The 24,121-nt window shown below is 36.4% G+C and overlaps 1 protein-coding gene across 4 annotated transcripts in view; it reads right to left on the reverse strand.

The window, feature by feature from the left end:
- Positions 1-24,121, reverse strand: part of PHACTR2 (phosphatase and actin regulator 2) — a 353,184-nt gene that overhangs the window by 63,451 nt on the left and 265,612 nt on the right. For 2 of the 4 annotated variants that reach the window (XM_078155095.1, XM_020972466.2), the window contains exons 3-6: positions 21,979-22,059; positions 12,235-12,393; positions 6,218-6,451; positions 1,596-2,130 (exon numbers count right to left, since the gene is read on the reverse strand). In XM_078155095.1, coding sequence (XP_078011221.1) covers positions 1,596-2,130; positions 6,218-6,451; positions 12,235-12,393; positions 21,979-22,059 — 1,009 coding nt within the window. The remainder of the gene's footprint in view (positions 1-1,595; positions 2,131-6,217; positions 6,452-12,234; positions 12,394-21,978; positions 22,060-24,121) is intronic. The other 2 variants (XM_078155096.1, XM_078155097.1) reach the window with 2 other exon arrangements.

Raw genomic sequence — 24,121 nt, forward strand, 5'->3', positions numbered from 1 at the left:
TCATTTTCTGCTATATTTTTCCATTAATGGTCACTCCCTATGTATAGTTGTATTGTTCCACTCCCTCCAGACCCACACGTACACATGAATTTATTCCTTCGGAAATTCAGCATTTGTTTTTCTTTCTTTTCTAATTATCCCATGAGTATTTATCCTGAAATTGAGAAACTTTTTTTTTTAAAGTTCTTTAATCCCAAGAGTATTTCCCACTGTTTTATAATTATGTCTGCTATTTTAAGCCCATCTTAAATGATAATTTTTTTTCTACCAAGGGGCTATCAATTTGGTGAGAAAAAGAAGTATTATGGATTTGGGATGAGAAGACATAGTTTCTGGTTGTGGCTAGGTATGTAACCTTGGATAGGTCACTTAGGTCCTTAGCTCTGAAGAGGTAAACATCATGTGATTGATGTGAAGAAAGCTTGATGCTATCAGTAGTGACTAGTTCCACCAAAAAGGCTAGAAAGGGATCTGGGTCAGCATGCCTTAAGATAACTGGCCACTGGCTAGGGAGTGGCAATAGAGGTTGAGCAAGAATTTTCCTGGATTGATTGAGAATTATTGCTGTGCTTGGAGGTAGAATGACTAGTGGTACGAATCAGTTATTAGAGATTAATTTGTCTAGATAGAAGTTAAGAGAATGAAAGTCAGTATGTATTATGTTTTTGGGTTAGCAATTTTTGGAGGTTTTTGAGTATGGATCCCTGGAGAGAAGAGGGAAGGAACCAAGAAGTCATATAGGGACAGGCATCCTGCCATTTGTGGCTAGATTGTGCCCTGAATTGCAGTGCCAATCCCCAAATAATAATTCTAGTTTAGTAATGACAAAAACTCTCCAAGATGGGAGATATCTAAATGGCACAGTTCTGAGCCACCAACAGCTTCCAAATGGTAAAAGAGAATACCCAGGGTAAGGAATAGACCCAGACCACAGCATTAGAGTTATGTGCCTGTGTCAGCAGGACCATGACATGAATTCACTAAACCTTAGTTTTATTATATGTAAAATAAGGTCCAGAGTATTCACACTACTTACCATATGTGAAGATAAGATGAGCTTATATATAAAATAATATTTAACATTCTTAATAATTATATAGTACTCCCATTATAATCTTGGCCAAGTCATGTCCTATGTTTGGCCTTTAGTTTCCTCATCTGTAAGATGATGGGTTTAAATTAGCTGGTTTCTAAAATCCTTTCCAACTCTAAAATCCTATGATTTTTATGTGTGCTTATATGCATGCAGAGCATCCCCCAAATTTTACACTTTAATAGCTTAAAACTACACTAAAACTTTTAGCAAACCCTGTATGTGAGCCATTATAATATCTCAGTAAATATGTGTACAATGTTATAGTAAACACTATATAAATGTTAGCTATTATCATAATTGATGATGATGATAATATCTACAATAACCTGTTCCTTCCTAGCCTTAATTGATGTTATCATCATTTGTGTACGCATCTCAAAGACTCCCAACATTAACTAGATTAAATTCTTGGATTCAATTCAATTCAAACAGAATTGGCTTGCTGTTTCTTAGCATAGAGTTGCACAAAAAAATGCTGAGGTTCATGCTACAAACCTACCATTTTGTGTTTTCTCTGTTAACACCCAAGCTGGTGTCTGAAGAAAGAGTGGTTCTGTCTGTCAGCTCTTCTGTCTTAAGATGACTCGAGTCTAAGGCAGAGACAGGTAGGCTGGCCCCGTTGCTAACTGTGACAGCCGGAATATCAGACACATTAATGCATTGATTTTCCAGAGGAAGAGGAGGAGCTGGTGGAGGAGGAGGTGGGGTTACAGGTGGAGGAGGGACTACTGACTTATTCTGTAGGTCTATATTCTGCTCTTCTGAAATGGGGGGAGGCTCCTCTGACTTCAGATTTTCTACTCTGGTTTCTAAAGACTCTCCCTTGAGATTGGATGTGGCAGAAACAGCTTTTTCTGGAGGTGGGCGGGGGGTTAATTGTTTGCCTGCTTTTTTCTTGCTCCGTGAAGTCCCTGTTGAAGCTGTTTTGCTGGAAGGCGACTCCTTGGACGCTTTGGAACGAGATGAGGTGGTTGAAGTTGATGGTGAAGACGATGACTTGGACACGGTTGTTTTTTTCAAGTGAGAAGAACTAGCTAAAATAAGAAAGAAATGTGGTATTAACTTTTTCTTCAAGACAGCTTCCCAGTAAAGCGCCTGAACTAGAGTTCCCACTGATGTTTGGGGAAAATTCATTTAAAATGCAAAACTACTTAAAAAGCAAGTGCAGGTAGCAAGTATACTACTGTAAGGTAGTATAACAAGTTAGCTGTCCCTGTGATTCTGATCAAAGGTCTATCCTTTGGTACCCACTTAAAAAATACTTCTTTTTTAAGAGGGCACATATTGAGAATATATGAAAGCATATGGCTATATCTAAAGGAGAATCATAGTCAGGCCCTAACTATGAAAAGGAGAAATCTTTCCTTTCTTGGTTCTTGATGACATAAGTTACAAACACTTTGATGGCTGAAGCAACTAGACTCTTCCTTCCATTTTCATGTCTTCCAGAAAATGTTACTTGTATTATTCTTCTTTTCCAAAGTATCTAATTGGTAATATAATAATAATAATAATAATAATAATAATAATAATAATAATAATGGTTAGGATTACATTAGGATTGTATGCATCCTATTTTCCTGCCTCTGGTTAAGACTGATTTATTTGAACTATTCCTGGAAAAATTGGCCTTCACCCAATTGCTTTCTTTTATTCTTCATAGAAAATTCCATTGGTTCCTGAATAATACATTTGTATCTTATAATCTGTAACTTATTTACACAAATCTCTTCTGCTGCAATTTTACGTGCTTGTATTTATTCCTTGGGGTAAGCACTAATCTATGAGCAAGTATCTTATCTGACTTAGTCCTCGTGCAGAAGGACTCTACAGGTAAACCTTTTCCTCCACCAATCAGTAGGAGTTCACCTGTTCTAAATTAGTATAGGCTGCGAGGTGGTGCAGTGGATACACTGCTGGACTGAAAGTCCGGAAGACTTGAGTTCAAATCCTTCTTCAGACATGTACTACTTGGAGAAGTCATTTAACCTCTGTTTGTCTCAGTTTCCTCATCTGTAAAAATGGGGCTAATCATAGTACCTACCTCAAAAGAGCTATATAAAGGCTGGCTATTACTACAGAAAACTGTGGAGATGATCACAGGATGAAGAGCAAAACCAACACCCTCCCCCCACTGCTAATCCCCCCTCCCCATCTCCTTTAATGCAATTTCATAATATTCAGACGTCTTAGTAGGGGAAATCCAGAGCAAACTGCTGAGACAGTTGGATTATAGAATATCCTATTGATGTTTTGTTACTCTCAGATTTGTACCATAAACAGAAATGCTGTCCCCAGTCCCTCTGCATCTTTTAAAAAAATTGGGGTTGCTTTAATGATGAAATAAGACTGATGGACAGTTAACATCAATAATTTATGTAGACAACAATAATGCCTTCTATTTAAATCATATTTTAGAATTACAGAGTGTTTTCCCATAAAATTTTGTAAAGGCAATAAATCCCCTAAGCATCACAAATTAAGGTTATTTTGAATTTTTTTATTCTGGTGTTTCCAATTTACTATAATTTTTTTAAATACATAAAACATGACCCTATAAAATCTTTGCATTATTCATTGCTTAGAAAACTCTTTCTTCTCAAGGGGTACAAAGACAAAATCATCCTAGTCCAGCTCTAATTATGATAGATTTCTAATTGGTGAAATATCAATTATTGATCTTATTAAAAATATAAACAGGTATTTTACTTTCCTTACTATGAAATATGAAAACCATGTTGGTCCAGCTAACCCCTAGGAAGTCATGAAAGAAAAAAAAACAACAACAAATCTTCCCTCAGGAATACCACAGCTGCTGCTTAAGTTGTACAATTCTGAGAGTAATACAAAACCTAGGGGAGATTTTTGCCTTCCTTCATTTGCAAGGCAGTTGAGGGAGACTAGACAGTGCCTCCAGTGCTTAATGCTAAAGCAGATAATAATCCATAAGATCTACATTAAAGTAATAAGTCACACTGAGCGATTCTCATCACGTTCTTCATGCCCCAAGCTGGGCACACAATTTAACAATGGTACGTGCCTGAAAAGCAGAAGCTAGGGTTCAGCTACATTTTCTGAAGAGTCACACCCATTACACTCTCCACCAACTAAAAATTATTTTGTCAGAAAGACTGAAGAAGGTGCAAATGAAACACCTACAGAACCTTAAATAAACTTGCATCAATAACATTTCAGAAGTCAAGGATGGTCCCCAGGGTTGGCCCATTGCTTCACTTCGATAAAACCTCAGATGACTACTCTGTTATCACTCCTGGGATAACTATGTGCTTATTCACATTAAAGGATCATCTGTCACTTTCAATACCGAGTATCCAAATGGCTGGAGTACTTACTCCCCTGGGAATGCCATCTTAAAACTAAAAAACAAGTTCTGAAGTCAGGTGTTAAGAATCATTCAAAATCTCTATTCTTTATCAGTTGGTCTAGAAACTTCTTGAAAGCAAACGTCTTTTCCCTGAAACACCAACTTTTTGCAGAGAGATTTTTAATCATTCCTAGACTGTGCTTGAAATGGGAGAAGAAAAGGTAAATGTCAGAGTTAGTATATTCCTACCAATTTAGAATCTACAAAAACTTAATTTTTTTGTCAAGTAGTTTAAACATGACTCTCACAATATTAACACTAATGAATTTCTTTAAACAAACCTTTTCTTCTGAGATGGGGAGAAAGGTAAGCTTTGCAGAAGTAATAAAGGAATGGGATGGGACTGTGTACTGTTTTAATCTCAGAGAGTAAGAAAACTGGAGTTTGAGGCCCTCTTGGCATCCCGCCCATCTTACTTCAAACACTGCTGCCACCAACACCAGGGTTAGTAAGTCAGTCTGAGAAATACACACAAATACACACACAGGCACCTTCACACTTTCAAGGTCCCAGAAGGAAGGCCCTCCATGAAGCATTCAATGTTTCCTAAAGCTTGTCAGACAAGCCAGATTGAGACATTTCCCCTCGGAGTTTATTAGAAGAGAATGAGAGAAGCCATTGAACCTGGGGGTGGGAAATGTATGAGGAAACAGAAGGGAGAGAGAGAGGGAGACACAGAAAGCATGGGCTGGGGAGGAACTGACGAAAACCACACAAAGAAAGAAAAGGAATCATCCATTTGTATAAGCAGTTTACAGGAATTTAAAGCATTGGGATTAGGCATTATTTTATAAGGAATGGGGAAAAAAACACCCCTGATCATTCCAAAGAAAAAAGCCAATAATTAAAGACCTTTCAAATTTCTTTAAAGAATATAATGTATGATGGAGCACATAGAATGTTGTTATTTATCATGGAAAAAGAGCTACTCAGTTACTTGCTCTAAAGGTTGGATGACATAACTACATAATTTTTTAAAAAGGAACGGTGTGGGCTTTACCTTATACTTAGCACATCTGTACTTCAAGGAAAGTTGAATACTAGATACATGAAATTCATTTTGCTCTACTAAAATATTCACAGGCAACTTATGGCCAAATGACTGTTTATATCTAAAACCTAACTAATGGCAAAGTGTTATCTCCTGGGAATAAAAGTGATATTGTATATGTATCATTTGAAGTTTCTATAATACCCTGAACACATAAAAACAAATGGAGCAAAAAGCAAGAAAGTCTATTAGCAACAGACTTGCATGCTTTTAAATAAGAGAATCTGAACTACATGGAACCCAAAAAAGAGTACGGAGAGGGTTTGTATATATCATGGAATTTTTAATTTCATTATTTTGAGACAGTAAAATTAATAAGATTATACTGTGGAGGTCATGTTTTCATGGAAGAAATGAAAATATTTTCAAAGAAAAGACAAGCAAACTACATACCTTCTAGCTTAGAATTTAAATATAAGGGACTGGTAATTAGGCAAACTCAAGTATATTAGTTTACATCTCCTAGCCTGCAGAACAAAAATCATTTCACTTTCAAGAAAATTACAAATTTATTGCTTTGTTCAAAACAACTGAATTCACTGTCATTTTGCTTAAATGTACCAGTCCATTACCTTTAAAGGAGACAATTAGTGCCAAACCCAGGGCCAAGCACCCCAAGACCCTTTTGAGAGCCAGGCATGCATGTACACTACACCATCCACACCAAAAAAGGGGCAGTACTCACCGACCTCTCGGTTCAGCCCTCGGCTTGTCGGCTTGGGTGGAGGGATGGGGGGCTGCTTACCAGGTGCCTTGGTAGTTTTTTTACTGGGTGGCGCTTCATCACCCTTGTGGCTTGCCTGTATAGCAGCTGCCCCTTTTGGAGGTGCAGCTGTTTTTTTAGGTTTAGGTTTAGGCTTGGGCTTAGGAGGAGCTGGAAGTAGGTGTGCCGGTGTTTCAGAGTGGTTTTCTGGGTTTTCTACAAATGAGAAAGTGAACAGAAGCCGACTGATACAGACACAGGTCACATAAAAACAATAAACAAGACAGACAATGGCAGCTAGATGGTGTTATTTGGCTTTGGGGAGCCAAAAAGAAGTATTTTTTCTACAATAGGCAATGTATGGGACAAGAACAAACACTTAGAAGACAAAGGAAACTATAGTTCGTTCCCAGGGTACTTCAGTTTCTCTCTGGATAAAAGTAGGAAAGCCATCTACTTACCAAATTCCTCTCATCATGTTACTGTGAGGATTTATATAAACTTTTATGATAAGATTAGGTATAAATTAAACTATATCACCCAAAGTACTAGTGATTCACTCATGGAGTATTTCACATTCACATTCAACTTATTTTGAATTTTATGAATAACGCTCCCCCTGCCCCAATAAAAATTAAAAACACATCTTGATGTATGATAAGTATACTACAGACCAGTGGTTCCCAGCTGTTTTCAGCTTTTATCATCAAGATATTCCACTGGTTCCCACATGAGAATAGTTATGCCATTAATGTTTGCTGAGAAAGAAAATACGTAATAGCAAAAGGCTATGATGAAAAGATCATATTTCATTCCAAAAGGCCTGAAAATGTATTTATTTTTCCTAACAGACAAAAAAAAAGCAGTAATAATACAGAACCATGGACAAAAAACCCACCATGCACGGAGCATATTTTGTTGGAACTCTATGAAATAAAAATGACAATATTTGGTGTCCATATAGAGTTGAGGATTATTTGCAATAATGCCACAGCCCTGCTGGTAGCATGTAGGTTGGAAATTTAGAATAAGCACTCCACAGCAGCAGCAATGACCCCTCCTCTTGTTATGGCTTGTGACATTGCTGCACTTTGATTTGCAACAAGCCTTTTGCTTGTACCACCAAGGACTTTCCTCTGAGGCATTTACATCTGCTGGAGAGAACAACAGCCAGATGTACCTAAAAATGATTTGTGCTCAGTCTCGTCCTGGTCTCCAGTACAAAGAGCAGTGTCAAAAATCAATAACTCCCTAAGGAATGGCAGACTCCATATTCTGTATTAGATTTGGCATTGTGCAGCTAAGAATAAACAACTCCTCACTTGCAGGGCTTCCACATACGCTCTGGCATGCCAGCCCTCCCTTCCCCTTGCAGAGTAACCTCTTCTGACTCTTTTGGAAAGTGCTTAGGCACAGAAACGGCAAGCTTGGATTCCAACCTTGATTGTTTTGCAGAGTAAGACCATTTAGGGATGACAGTAGGGCAAGATGCACATACAAAAAAGATGACATTTAAAAATAACAACCTCTGGAAATGCATTAATGGAATCTAAGTGGAAAGAAGATCAGTCTTTTGGTGCTCGTAAAGGAGTCCCTGAAAATGATCTCTTCAATCTGCTTCTGGGTTACTCACTAGACTTTTCCTTAGCCTTAGCTGTTTATAATATTAAAACTCATTAAGAGTTGAACCAGAGGGCTAAACAGGATTTAGTTCACAATGAAATCTAATAAAAGACAAACATATTGTTATGACACCATGCCTTCACAGGCTCTGACTTTCAATGACTGTTAAGACCAGAAATTTTTTAATAAGAGAACTTTGTTTAAAGTGCATATATTGGTGATTTTTATTTCTTTGGCACCAGTGGTCCCTGCCCCTTCCCATCCCCCATCCACCTACTCCATTCACACAGAAGCATAGAAGAGTGCTCTGAACACCATAGCCATTCAGTTAATGGCCTTCACTGACTACACCAGCTCATGGTGATCATTACTTCCTTCAAACTAGTCTAACACTTATTTACAGACTGCCTATGTGGAAAGAATTGGGTAACTTGGTATTATTGTCTTTCTAAGTATGTATCTTATCTCCTGGACTCGATAAGACAGTTGTTAGGACTCTTTCCCTCCATTCCTTATATGCTCATATCTTGTATATAATTTGTATTTACCTCTCTGTATACATGCTTTCCTCAGTAAGCTTCTTGAAGACAGAAATTGCTTTATTTTTGTTATTGTATCCCCTGTACCCAGTTTAGGACCCAAGGCATAGCAGGTAATTAAATGCTTGCTGAATTGGAGATAGAGACTGTATCAAATACCTCTCAGTATCCAGACTGCCAAAGGCAGTACCTCACAGGGTGCTTAGGTTGTAAAAACTGCTCACCAAACTTTTGTTATTGACGACAGTGATGCTGCTGAATACCACACAGACTTAATGCAGAATTGAAGGCAAGCAAATCCTCCTTCATAACAAGTTTCACTACATATTTAAAACCTTGATCTTTCCCCTCGTGGGATATCTGTTCATCGCCAGAGGCTATTTCTTTAACGTCATATCCTCGACAAAGTAGACTTTGTAGTTTGGGAACAAGGAGACCACTTGCTCTTTAGCATCCGGGAATCACAATCCCCACTGGGAAAAAAGTAAACAAACTACCCTAGGTTTGCCAATGTTGAAAGTCCCCATAGGCTCATCAGAAGTGGAGTCTGTGACTTTACTCTTTTACAGTGGGTCACTACACAGTTAACTGCTCAGCTTATACTGCATTCACTTGTATGTTTATGCTGGCACTATTATTGTCCTTAAGTATTTTAGCATGTGTAATGGTTTGTTTTTTCTTTTTTTTTAAGAGGAGAAAGGCCAGTCTTCTATTTCTTGTATAACCCATCAAGAGATAAGAGTAGTCTGAGGCAAGATGCAAATGTAATAGACTAGCATGAGTATCCAGAGAATACTGTTGACTGGCTAAAGAGTTGCTGCCTACCAAATTAAAGGGGAAAAATCAATCTATCAGCCTTGAAAACAAATAAATTAAAAGTTTATTGTCTTATTCTATAGTCACACAGATCTAGTGACATCACATAAACTGGTTGTCTGAAATTTTATCATTTTAACACAAGGTATAAGGGGTTCCACAACCTATAGCTATGACCACCTGTACTTATCAGCAATGTATATGGAAGGCAAATCCTCCCCTTTTCCAGACTGAGACTTCTCCTTCAAAATATCAATTAGTCTTGAGGAGAAGTCATTTCAGATTCCTGATATATAAGACCAAATTTTGTTTGGCAGCTTGTATACCAATTTTTCCTCTATACAAAACAATTTTAAAGTGAACTTGTTGAGAAAAATGGTAGTGGACTGACAGCTTTCTAGAAACTAAGGCAGTGGTAATCAAAGTAACTCTAGAGCCCTTGCTTGCCAGCCAAAGGAGCTACATAACCACCACTTGCCTACGTTACTCTAAAGAACAGGTTTCTTAACCTGGGGGCCAGGAATTAGATTTTTTTTTGATACTTGTATTTCAACATAATTGATTTTCTTTGTAACCCTATGTATTTTATTTTATGTATTTTAAAATATTGTTTTGAGTCCAAAAGTTTCACCAAACTACCAAAGGGGTCCTTGCCAGAAAAAAAAGTTTAAGAACTGCAGCTCTAGAGGTTCTCTGACATAAAAGAATACTCCAATGTGGAAATAAGAAATATTCAAGAGCTACAAGGGATATTCGAAAGAGCTTCATGTGGGGGGCAGCTAGTGGCACAGTGGGTAAAGCTCCAACCTTGTAGTCAGGAGGACCTGAGTTCAAATCTGGCCTCAAACATTTGACACTTACTAGCTGTGTGACCCTGGGCAAGTCACTTAACCCCGATTGCCTCACAAAAAAAAAAGGAACTTCATGTGGTTTAAAAGCCTCCAAGTTATCTACTATCTCCAATATCACTGCACTAGGACATCCATCCCAGAAGAGAGTGAAAACAACCCATCCAGTTTTACATAAAATAAATGCCACCTCTTTTCCCACTTGACAGTGATGGTTTAAATACTTCAACTGAGATATTTACGTACAGGGCTTTAAAAGCACAAGGCACAGTTGAGTGAATCTAATACATCTATTAGCTGATAAACAAATCATACTCTGGAGAAACCTTGCTTAAGCTGAAAAGGAAGCATAGTGCCGATGCCCCAAAACACGGAGTAAATTAACACCATTTAGAGGTGAATTTGTTTTTTAACTAGTGTTCAAAGCGTAAAAAGAATGCCCCCTATTCTCTTTTTCATAGTTCACCAATTTATTCAGGATTTTAGCTCCTTGTGTACAAACAAACCAAGTTTAGGATACAACCTTGGTCTCTTTGAGGGTCAAGATGGACTGAACTACAATGCAGGTATAAGAGATGACCAAATATCCTTCTATCTACCTATGAAGTGAAGCCATTTCCCCCCCGAAAGTCAAGGCAGCAGAAATCTAATTTACACAATGCTGTCAGCAACTTTTCATTATGTTGAGATAAAGGAAAAGCTTCCTTTGAAGACAAGCCAGTTGGAATACTGACACCACACAACAACTCTGTAAGCATTAAAGATGACATTGTTATGTAATGAAGGAAATACCTCATGAATGTGAAAATTATCTCTCAGTAGACAAGTCACAGATGGATTTGAAGTGTAACAGTTTGGTAGCACACGACAATTGGACTTAAAAAAAATAATATGCTGTTACACATTTCAATTGGGAGAATTCTATCAACTGTTTACCTTAGACTGCTTTAACTCTTTGTGTTCCACTGTCCTTTACTGTTTTTGAAAGTCTCATATTCTGTCTCTAAGATTATCTGAGAGAGACTGAGAAAACTGCCCTTGATACATAAGGATGAAATGAAGTGATTAATTTCCAACAAAGTCACAGACCCTTCCTCTATGTTTAGGTTTATGTTTAAGGTAAAGTTTAGTCTTAGATAAGGAACCGTCAAAGACTCCCCTTTGGTTTAGAAAATCTATTTTGAGAGGAGGTTATAAAATAAGTAGATTTTTTTTTAAGGCCTTAGATCTAGATATCATTTTCTGCTTTTTTCACCCTTTTCACCTCATCTTAAGAAGATATATTTAGTAGCCCACAAAGGGGAACAAGGGCTGCAGTAGCAGGCATTGGAGTGAAGTAGTTGACAACCTGGGCACTCAGTTCTTGAGATTGCTATAGAGCAACTCTGGCCCAAGCCTCATTTGGCATGTTGCTACCACTTAGCCCCCAGAGAACAGTTTAAAGAAGACTGGTAGGCCTTCCAGAATTGAAGGCAATCAATCTGCTGTTCCTGAGACAGTCCCTTGCTGAGCTGTGTCGGGACTCACTCAGGCTCACAACAAAGCTTCACTCACTAGATTTCTTGTTCAGATCAGCAGATATAAGAATGATGAAGACAACAGAGACTGTAATTATTGAGAAGGCAGCAAACAGATGTTTTATGTATATTATGGGTATTATGTAAAATTTTCATATTTCACTCTGGCATCAAAATATGCAGTTCTGAGTGCCAATGCCTCTAGGCATAGCATCTTAAAGGGTTTGTGGTACAAGCACCTCTTCAGATGACACTATCAGAATTTTTGAAAAAAATGATTTTCTAAGCTTCTAGAATAAGGGGCACAAGTAGCAGCAACCATTGACCCAAACCAGGCTGTATTTTAAGGATATTATTCCCAGTATGCTGATACTGGTTAAAGAAACTAAATTACTCTGAACTTTCTCTTTGGTAAGAAAGATTATTGTTTGATTTTGAAACATACGGAACTATGTGGGGAGTTTCTTCATGTGCTATATATGAGGTCCTTTTACTTAAACTCTAGTTATCTGCTCTCTCTCTCTCTATTTAGGTTTTAGCCAGCTCTTGCTTTACGAGGCACTACTGACCTTAGAGGCAATACCAATAACCTAAGACTTAGTGCTCAATGTTGAGCAGTATTAAAGAAAAAGGACTTGAGTTTCTTTTTAGTTTACCTTTCTTATCTTCTGCTTTTTCTTCCACAGTTGTTGCTTTTTCAGACAAAGAGCCATTACCTTCTTCAGACTTTACTATATTTTCCTCTTGTGTGGCCTCCTCTCCGATGGGTATCATGTGCCCGTTTGAATTTTCAAAGTTTACAGTTACATCTCCATCTAAAATGGGGAAAGAAACACCTAGTTGTCTAACTTGACAGCTTTCTTAAGAATCAGCTTTTCCAGTTTTTTGGCATAATAGTATAGGGCTTTGGGGAATTTTAAAGTCCCCTGAAAAAGAGAAAAATCTTTACTATTTTATTAGGTCTTACTAAAAAGTTCAGGCAATAGAAGAAAGGCTATAGAATCATAGCTCTTAGAAAGATGATATCTAAGCCATTATAAATCACTGGGGAAATATCCTATTTATAAACATTTTTGGAGAAGGATGCTCCCTCCAGCTTAGATGTTTTAATACCTATCATTTATTAAACTATTTCACTCAGGAATGGAAGGGTAAAAACAATAACCTGAAAAATGCAGTAAACATATTTTAATCAACATTAAAACACACAACACAAATGCAAATAGCAATAGCAAGAGGAGACGGCAGACAAATTATCAGTGGGAAAACATGAACACTTTCCAACAGCACTTTCTGCAATCTATTAGGGTTGTTTTCTCTGACAGCCTTGCACACCAACACAATTATTATTTGTGTGAGCTAAAGTCCTACATCAGTATCTCAGTGTAGTATGGAGAGGACCCTGGATTCTTGACGACTACACCATCTGAGTACAAGCTGTAACAATTCCTACCAAACTGGAGAGGTTTAGTGACAGGCAAGAGTATGGAGAAGTCTAGGCGAGTGTTCAGGAAATCATGACAAAAAAGTTGTTCACCAAGTCATCACAATGGTTTTTTTTATCCACAGCAACTAAAAACAGAGACACAAAAAGAGAGAGTGAGAGAGTGTGTGTGTATGTGTGTGTGTGTCTTAGAGAGAGAGAGAGAGAGAGAGAGAGAGAGAGAGAGAGAAGAGAGAGAGAGAGAGAGAGAGAAAGAGAGGAGGGAGAAAGAGGTGAACTGCATATCTGCATTGACAGAGGGCATCTTCACATCAATTTAATTGTAGATATTTTCAAGAATTGAGGTAATTTAGGGCAGGGGTTCTTAATCTTTTTTGTGTCAGAGTCCTTTTGGCACTCTGTTGAAGCTTATGAATCTCTTCTTGGAATAATGTTTTTAAATATTTAAAATAAAATGAATAGAATTACAAAGGAAATAAGTTATATTGAAATGCAGTTCTCAAAATGCAAAAATAAGAAATTCAATTGACCCCACATTCCAAATCCTTGATTCAGAGGAAAAAGAGTTTGTGGGCTTAATTTTGATATTATTATTCATGGAGATGTTGGGAAAACATCAATTTTTTTAAAAATTGTGTCTGATTCCAAACTATCTGTATAACATGAAAATTCAAAGTACACTCTTTAACATTTCTCTACTGGCATAGCATATCACTGTAAAGCCCATAAGGCTTTCTCTGCCACTTTAGTTTAGTAGCTTAGTAGATTTAAGGAAAGAATAAAATTAATCAAAGCTGACTGTCATTCAGTAAGTAAAAAGAATGTACAAACTGAAATGGAACAAAAGAGATTCAAGGTAGATATCATCAGCTTTTCACTCATATGCAGGTAAAACCAAAGTAAACTATCCAGAATAGAATGGCAATCTACAATCCAAGTCCTTCATCCAGGATTTTCAATCTAAACAACATTGATGCCAAATTGTTTAGAATAAGTCCTAGAAATTAGCAGAGTCATGAGTGTCAAAGAGTAATTTCCAGGTTGCATACCTTGAGAGGTTAGATCTGTGATTTGTTAGCTCCACTACTTGTTTACAAGAACCAAAAGGTCCCCAAAAGATATAACCATTTAAAAACACTCTGTGTGTGTGAGTGTGTACGAGGAGAATTTTTTAACTTCCATCGAAAATGAAAAGCTGTAAATCTAATTAGAAGAATGAGCATCTTTCCTGTTGAAGAAGGTTTGACTTCAAAGTTAGAAGATTTAGGTTATAGATCCATATTTATTACTTATTCGCTGGGTATGTTATATCATGTCTACCTGAATTTCCTCTCTTATAAAAAAGAAAATAATAACATCTGGGCAGCATGAATGTGTTCTAAGCAAGAATAGACCACTAATCTACCATGTACTAGGTCAGAGTTAAATGCAGAAAGAATCCACAACTATTGTAAACACTTTGAAAAGATGGAATTTGATAGACCAAGATGACTCTGGTAGCCTTTACTTCTAAGTCTTGTAGATTTCATGCAATGAATTAGATTTTGTAGGAACTCACCTAGTTTTTTAATGGAAAAATTTGGTGTTTTACAGAAACTACTTCTAATTCTATGAGAAAAATCAAGTGGTAGAAATTCTAAATTTTAATGTTCCATTTGGGTGTGACAATGCTCTGTACAAATATAGATAGAAACTTCAACTCAACTCTTATATAACAGGCACTGAAGAAAGAACTTGGGGAAAAAAGCCAAAGCAAAGGATCTCAGGAGTTTTGCCAAAAAGGTGACATAATAAATCTGTATATGGGGTTATTAATTTGGGATTTATATTTTGATAACTATATTACAATCTAATTGGTTTCCTTTGTAATCCTATGTACTTTATGAATTGAGAAACATTCTGAGAGTCTATAAGTCTAGACAGATAGATAGATAAATAGATAGATAGATAGATAGACAGACAGACAGACCAAAGCATCCATGTCACAAAAAAAGGTTAAGAGTCTGTGCCCAACAGTAGAGGTGGCACACAACTGTGATCCTTGCTGCCTGGGAGAATGAGGTTAGTGGATTGCCTGAGTTCAGGAGTTCTGAGCTTCAGTGGGGCTCAAGCTGATCATGTGTCTGCAGTAAGTTCAGAAGCACCAAGTGGGAAGGTGGGGAGTGGGAACCAGTCAGCCTAAGGAAAAGTAAAACTTGACTTTCAATTTTTGGGGAAAAAATTGTCTTATCATCAATGGCTTTAATTGAGTAAATGTGAAAAAGCTAGTGAGCATTATCTCCTATAGTTGTGTTTATTCTAACTTAGATACTCCCATGTTAGAAATAATCTACCCTGAAATAGTGATTAATTCCTAAACTTTCATGTATAATTTATTAGGCTACCTTGCCTCAAACAGTTATGTTAATTGGTCTTCTTGATAAAAACATGAATGCTATTAAATGAAAATGAAATTTATACCGGGAAATCATACCATGAATGAAAAAAATAGAAATGAAAAGGCATTCATTATTCAGATGTATAACTTGTAAGTACAAATAATCTGGGGCCAGAATAAAATTAAAAGAGAATCATTGTATATAAATTTATTCAAGTTAAGGCTAAAAACTGAAAAATGTGATCAGGATAAGAAAGCATAAATAAGGTTTTATAATATTGGATCCTTATTTTTTAATGAAGTAGACACAATGAAATATTTTTACCTAGACTCCAGATAAATGATATAGAAATGAAAAATTCAAATGGGGAAGAGAAAAATATCCCTCAAATATATTTGTGTTGGCTTACAAACTCAGGTTTTCACTCTGTATGATTGGGTAGCTCCAGAAAGTAATTCATTTATACGCAATGAATTGCCCTTATTTTCTTTTTTCTTTGCCTTGGGTTAGTGCAAAAAAAAATGTGGAAGCTGTTTTACTGTTTAACTTTGTTGAACTTTACATATCTTACATTCAAACCATAATTCAGATTCCTTCAGAGAGTTATATAACTGGTATTTAAATTTAGAAACAAAAAAAAATGGAGCAAAATTTAAGATGTCTTGGCAAGGAAAATTAGTATTCACATGTGACATAAAAGGCTCAATGAAATGAAAAGATACTAACTTTTAGATATCAGTAGAACATTCAGCTTGCAAAACCACTAACGCTTACCATCATTATGGGACCAGCCCATATCCTTTTGCATTCATAGATATCTTTGAAGATATCTTTTATGTCACACATTTTATGCAAGTCACCCTTGGTAATATTCTGCAATTTACCTTCATTTGCCATGTGTCTTTCCATCTACCTTTTGGGTTACCTGTAGTTAGCTTTAATTCTGAGATTTTAGTGTTCTATGATTTGCAGTCATATAGAATTGGGGGGAAATTAGTGTTAAAAATTGGGCTTTTACAGCAGGAAGTAGTTTGGAAAAATTGAAAGCATCTCAATTAAAAAAAAAAAAGACAGAGCACTGCCTAATCTCCTATTCAGTTCTGCTGCTTGGAAGGAAGGAAGCAAGCAAGGACCCTTTCTATAGTGTGACCTTAGGCAAGTCACTCATCCTTTCTGGGCCTCAGCTTCTCATCTGGAAAATGAGAAGTTGGACTATATAGTCTCTAGGGACCCCTTCCTGCTGTACATTTATGATCCTATGCTGCTACATTGAGCATACTTCCATTTTATGCATTGCTTGATGTTGTTTTATATTATTAAGTTCCATGCTTTTAAAAAAATCTAGAAGCTATCAGTTGTGACTGTGAAAGTATGATCTGCTGTAAAAAGTCATCTGTGAAAGCTGGCCTATTCTCATATTTTCATTTAGCATATCCTCTATGTGCAAAGAAGAATTTCATAAAGATTTCATCAAGATGGGAATGTAGACACGTATGGGTTGGTAGTTGCTCATGTCTTCTTGGTTTTCTCTTTTGGGGTGATAGTATATGAGATCTTTTCTATTCTTTTAGAGGTCATGCTTTTAGATAGCATAAAAATCAATCGTTTCATATTTTTAAAATTGTCACTTCAAGCATGGATTACACTCAGATGCACTATTAGGTCCAGCAGTTATTTCTGTCTTCATTTTCATAAATGCCATTGTCCATGTTCACAATACAATGGGTACTTCTATGATAGACTCTGAAGGTGGTTCCCCTTGTGTTCTTGATAATAAATCACTCTAGAAATATTAACAGGTTTCTTTCATTTGACACTGTTTTCTTCTATATAGTGTCATCCGAAAATGTCCTCAAAATAATGACAATTGAATCCTATGATAAACCCTTATAGACTTTTCTCCTTAATTGACTTTTTGTTGTTTTATATTGCTTGTAATCCTCACTCCTCCTCATCTTATACTCTAAATTAATGTTGCTATTTCCTGATGTGTATCTTTACTTGGCAAAAAAAAAAATCAAGTATTTGCTGGCTTACATGGTTTCTGGGTCCTTCTGGCTTCCTTTTGTGGTAACTTTTGCATCTATTAAACTTTTTAAAGAAATAGTGACAGTCAATCTATTTAATTTTACTTATTTCCCATTTTTTTTTCCAGAGTACAATGCTTAAGTATTTTGGTTTGGAAATGCTGTGACCACATGCAAAATCAATAGCCTTTCTTCAAGTCCAGTCAGATTTTGACTTTTAATCAACTGATGATCTGTCTTTGCACACAGCTAATTCTCTTCTTGAGCCTTTTGATTCAAATTATACGAGGAGATTTTTGAGTAGCTTGTCAGCCTTTAGTCTCTCATTTCTTGGTCCAAAATATCCAGTACAATTTTTGCTGTTCTCTGCCTATCTTGCATTAAAGTTACCAAATATCAAGGTATGTATTGACTTAGTTTGGTACATCTTATCAAATTATTCATAGAATTTCTCTACTTCGTTCTCTGCAATGGATATTAGTTCATAAGCTAGAAATATCTTCATCATGGTTTATTTCTTATACTCAACATAAGTACTACAAACGGAGAGACAGCTAAGTGTCCCATGAAGTATCATTTCTTATTGCTTTGGGGCACATAATAAAGTCAACTGTGTTAACTCCTTCATTGACTTCTTTTATAGAAATTTTGTAAATCCAACTTTCATTTAGCTGTAACTTCTCCATGTCTTATTTAATTTAAATCAAGAATGTCAGTTTCTCCAGTGGTGGGACAGCTTATTAGTCACTGCCCACAGACTGTACATTAAGAGAACCAATAATTGTTAATGTCTGTAATTGATCAAAGAACTGTGTGATTCTTAGTATTTTCTATCTTCTTTTATGCCACTTTGCCAATGTCCCTGTGGAAGCACAAGAGGGCCACACAAAACTAAAGCTTGACTAAAGACTATAAAAAACAAAACCTCATTATTTTATAGTAAAGAACCTCTCTGTCTCTTGGTAGACTGGTCTTCTTCAGACCGTATAGAGACTTCATTTCTGTACTCATATTCAACATCATTCCAGTTTGATCAAACTTGACAGAGTTTGTATGTAACTGGCATAGTTTTTAAGAATCCAGGGTCAGTTCCATACCACAGTGAAACATTAGAGTGGGGTTTGGGAAAGGGTTTATTTTTAACTTAGAAAATAAAAGCTATTGCATATGATAAGAGCATGTAAACTAAATTTTCATCCTTAAAAAAAAATGAAGGCAATTTTAGAACTTGAAATAAAGGAGTTATTGAAGTAGTTTTACATATACAAGAAAAATGAGGAGTTGAGAAAAATGTAAAGTTGCATTCTAAATGTGCTGCAATTTGAAGAGGAGATAAAGCATCAGTTGGAAAGGAAATTCCAAGTAAAAGAAAGTAAAAGGCTTGTTTGAGGAGTTGACAGTGTCACAGGGCCAATCTTTGAAGAGAATTAGTATCCATAGGAAACTGAAAATTATAAACTCAAGTGTGTGAGCTTAGGTTAAATCTTGACACCACACCATGAATAATGTTTAAGTAAGGGGTTATGCATAGAGTGATGGCACTTGAAGAGATTCATTCTTCCATATTTCTGATACTAGACATATGCATGAGGTGGGAAGAGAAGTGTATTTGTTTAAGAGAATTATTTATTCAAGAGGTTAAAAATCACACATGAGTGTTTCCAGTATAAAAGTTAAGACAAAATAGGGAAGAAAAGCACTAAAGGTAGTGGACTGAGACCACCTTAGATATTTTTCAAAGGGATGATTGACAACTAAACATTTTAGGATTTGTGGAAGAATTTTTCTCGAAAAAACTCCCCAAGCTGAAGCATCAAGAAATAGCAGCTAAGCAAGTTTAGCAAAGGGAACTTTTTTTTACACCCATCCCACAACCTCTATAGGGCAAACTTTTCTCATAATATCTAGTGCTTTTGAAGGTCAAGAAAATCAAGGTAAGTGAGTGAGTCTTCATCATTGAAAAGAAGAGGCTGTTAACCAAGCAGTGAACAGTTTCCAGTTTCTGGGCTAGAGTTAAAAACAGATTGAAACTCTCAAGATAATTATTGTTGGAGAGATGACAGAAAACTCCTTTCTCAAGTACTTGGCTGAAAATTGGGAGGCTGATGCTCGTTCCAGTCACCATAGGGAGCCTTGAGGAATGAGGTAATCTTTTATAGAATATATGTTCCTGAGTTTATATGCATAGAAAAGAAGTTTAGAGTAAACCAGCAATTTCTCTGGCGGTTCTAACGTCAGCTTATGATTTTTTTAGGTGGGAATTCTCTTTATGTGTTTTAATATTCAGCTGCAAAAGTTCAAAGGGAAAAGCAAAACAAAGAAAACTTTCTGGGAAATAAGTATGAGTTGGCCCAAAAGGCCTTCGTCAATCAAGCAAACATCACCATCGATACGGGAGAACAAAAACCAAACGTATGCTAAGTTCAGTTTTAAACTGATACTTTGAAATTCTGTTTTTGAAAAAAGTCAATTCTCTCCCCATTTATCTGCTGTTCTTCTGAAAAAAAGAAAAAGATGTGGCCTTTCTAATCTTTACGCACATAGGATGATTATTCTTTGAAATGTAAATTTTCTAATTTTTGTCTTCCTTTTAGAGATTTATAAATAAAAAAGGCACAAAGGGAAGATGTTTTGACTTTGCAGATAAAATTAATAGCTCAAAGTTGACATTATAAAATGGATTCTTAATTTGCACTCTGAAAATACTCCCTCTTCCCAACGCCTCCAAAAAGATCACAAAAGTCACTCTGAATAGTCTACTGAAGGATTTTTTTTTAATGCTAGAGGAACACCTCCTACCATTACTATTTCAGGATGGTTTGTTTTGTCCCTGATAGACTGATGCTGTAGGATATAATGGGAGAAAACATGGCTTGAAAGGTACTAAGAAGTTAGTGATGATATGAATTAATTCATAACTATTATTAACAAAAAGCTTGGTAGGGCAGATGTTCAAATGAAAAAATAATATCTACATTTGTGAGAATTCTGAGAAAACGACATTATTTTATTCAAAATATGCTTGCCATGTCTTTTGAAAAAGGCCTGAAAGTACACAACCAGTAGCTGGTTTTTCCTTTTCAGCTATACTACTATGACTATTAATCACTACAACCTTAAAAAGGTCATATCATCTCTGTTCAAGTGGCTTCTCAGAAAAAAATGCCATAAACACCTCTGATGGAATGTGTTTAATAGATGAAGGAATACTATTATTATGAAACATTCAAAATATATAATAATCCCTTGTTAATAAAGTAGAATAATGAGGATATACTATAGCAAAAGTTAGGAAACAAGGAAGAAAGTGAGATTAGATGAACCAGCACTGTACTATTAAAAATTCCTCATGGTTATAATGGAAAAAAAATTCACTACAGTTGGCTTGGAGAAGTAACAGAAAAAACTACTTCTGCACTTTTGTGGTTGTTGTTGAGTTGTTTCAGTCGCATCTGATTCTTGGTGACCCCTTTTGCAGTTTTCTTGGCAAAGATACTGAAATAGTTTGCTGCTTCCTTCTCCAGCTCATTTTACAGATGTGGAACTGAGGCAAATAGGGTTAAGTAACTTGCCCAGGGTCACATAGCTAGGAAGTGTCTGAGGCCGGATTTGAACTCAGGAAGATGAGTTTTCTTGATTCCAAGTCCAGTGCACTATCCACTGTACTGCCTAGCTGCCCTTAAACTTCTAACTCAGTTTCTGCCTAATGAATAAGAGCCTCTTGCCAGAAAGAATAAAGAAGTTGATTAGAATTATAGCAATGGTTAGAGCTAACATGTATATAAGCCTTTTAAGGTCTACAAAACACTTTATGTAAAGAAATGAGAAAAATACTTAGAAATGACAATTGTTAGTGAATGGTAAGAAAAAAGAATCTCTCAACTGAGCAGATGCATCAAGAGAAAACAGATCAGGGCAAACAAGTTTAGAAAGCAAAGGAGAAGAGAATTGTTTAATCAAGAAGTTAAAGTTTGTTTCCATCCTTGTTCATGCTTTATTGGTTTGTCTGGAACAGAGAATTTGGGTTACATGCATGTACAATAGGACAGGAGGGAACCTGTCTGTCTCTATTTGGTAGCTGGAAGAAACAACTGAGTTGAATGATACTCAATATTCCAAGCCATTGATTTTGCTTCCTGAAGAATGTTAGAGTCGGTTCAGGAAGAAGATGGAAGAAGTTAAAGGAAATGTGGTCCCCTACACGTTCCTCTCCAGAGATCTGGAGATCTCTTTGCAGATCTCTGAGTTTAGACTAAAATGTGACAGCCTCTGATTCAGTCTAGGATTTCATACCTCTTATGAACTTTTGTTTTTCCAGACTGTTCAGGTGTAATTGCAAGAGTCCTCTTTTTTGTATCCCTAGTGCTTAGCATAGTGCCTGGCACATGGTAGGTGCTTAATAAATGTTTATTCACTGACCGAGTGATTGATGGAGTTCCTGTTTAATTTGTTGACTGTGGCTAGTGTAGATGTAATATTCACAGAAATGAAAGAAAGCATCAAAGAGTTCAGGACGACAATATTTTTAATTTATGGTGTTAATTTCCTCACCTTGATCAGGCAATTCCTTAAGCACTCCCCTTCTTATCAGCTCCTCTCTACTTTGTCTTGTGGATATCTTCCTTTCTAACACTTATAAAAAGAATAAGCACAGTTAAGAATTGAGTCATGAATGAGAATAATTACGTAAAGCATACTGATCAGGGTCCCCAAAAGCACATCTGTTTACACGGAAGCTCAAACCTTGCGGTTATTTCCTGTTATCCAATCAGAGAGGTCTATGTGATTTAGCTGGAATGAGGACAGTACTCCAGCCTGATATTTCCTTGTCACAAGAGTGGAATCAGACCTTTTTGTTTTAGAGAGACTTTTGGGAAAGAATCTGGACATATTTATTCATGGATACAAAAACAAATGGTCACTTTAAAATTTCTCCTTATGTAATGACTTATAATAAAAATACATGTGTATAGTACATATAGATTATATTTTTATAAAATACACTTACAGTAACCCAAACTTTAAACAATTTGGAAATACATATAGTCACAAATAATACTCACCTGAAGACACTTCATCTAATAACCTGGAAGAGGGGGAGTTTTCCTAGCCCTTTCTCTTACATACTTTCTAGTAGATAGTTCTATGTGGGTCCAGACAAATCATGAAATCAAATACATAGCAACACATGGAAATTGTCTATATTAAATTCTTAGGCTAGCTCCCAAAATCTAACACACAGTATAGAAGAAAGTGTATAATTCCACAAATAATTATTTGCCGCTTGTGTTTGCAACAGATGTATAAATGTTATACATGTATGAAGAGATGCTGGGGACTTCTCTTCATTCTCTCCACTCCTGTGTGACCATGATTGGGACTGAAACAGAAGGGAATGGTGGGAAGTTGCATCCAACACAACTGTGTCAACAGGCAGGTGCACGTATAAAGCCTGAGAAAGCAAAGAACTAGATTTCCATTTGTCTCTTGTTGTACAACCTGAGACTCTCGATGACACCTCTCTTAGATCCCAAGAGTTCCAGATTCCAATATAATCCCATCACCCAGGGCCCTACCTCCAAACACACCCTTACGACTTAGATCTCAGAACTCACTCTATCCAAAAAACACTCCATCACAAAGGAACACTTTTAGCTCTTATACTCCTGAGGTGACACCCTAAGGAGAGAATACAGCGACTCAGGGAATAAGCTCCTTAGGGCTCTGTCCCTGCTGTGGCAGAGACCAGCTGTTTGGAAGCTTATGTCAGGGACTGTCTCTCACGCTACAGTTGTGGCTCTTTGGCAGGAATCTGTCTAGAACTGGTGATTATTATGTGGTGGATTCAGATTGCCTTTTGTAAAACTCACTTGTAACAGATACATATATACATATATGCCTATATCTCTCTATTGCTTTCACTTCTGAGTAAATATTCTTGTAAAAGCACTCCCTGATAATAATAGCAGTTTACATGGATAATCAAAGCTGGGATACACAGCAGGTAAAAACATTCTTAAGTGATAACCCCAACCAACACAGGTTTCAATGTTAGTCATTTATAGTCAATAGAATTATTTTCATCAATGCTTCACAAGCATTTAACAAGTGAAAAAGATGCTGCTGGTTAGAAGGTTCCTTTTAGTTTTTTTCCAACCCTAGTGAAAGGGGAAAGCCCTGAACCAATGTACCAGAGCCAGATTAGGGAAATGATAATTTATCTGCAAAAGAGTGAAGAGAATTACAATACATGAGTTGCTGGGATATGGTGTTTGTTTTTAAAAACCCCATTGATTCCTCCCTAGTTGTCTGTTCAAAGAGGGTCATTAAGTGCACAGGCTTAACATAGATCATATGGGGAAAGACACACGGCCAAGTCCTATAAAATCTGACTGAAATATGTCTAGAAGTTCTATGCCAAGGCTAGCTCTTGGACTCAGAGGTCATCTCTACCTGTGATTATGAACTGAAAGCAACTGCCTTAAACTAAAGAAGACTATTAAGCAATGGTGTGCATTAGCACATACCCTTCCCCATCCACAAGTAAGACACTAGTCATGCTGTTTCTTTCTCTTGCCCAAAATGAAAGAGAATTCATCAGAAAATGAATTGGGGTCATTGAGCAAGTTGCTTTCTGCCTTAGGTCCTCTTGAAAAAACTTCCATTCTTTCCCTTAAAAAAGCAATATAAGATG

This window comes from Phascolarctos cinereus, unplaced genomic scaffold (genome assembly GCF_003287225.1).
Source record: "Phascolarctos cinereus isolate Bilbo 61053 unplaced genomic scaffold, phaCin_HiC Scaffold_5;HRSCAF=322, whole genome shotgun sequence".
NCBI lineage: Eukaryota > Metazoa > Chordata > Mammalia > Diprotodontia > Phascolarctidae > Phascolarctos > Phascolarctos cinereus.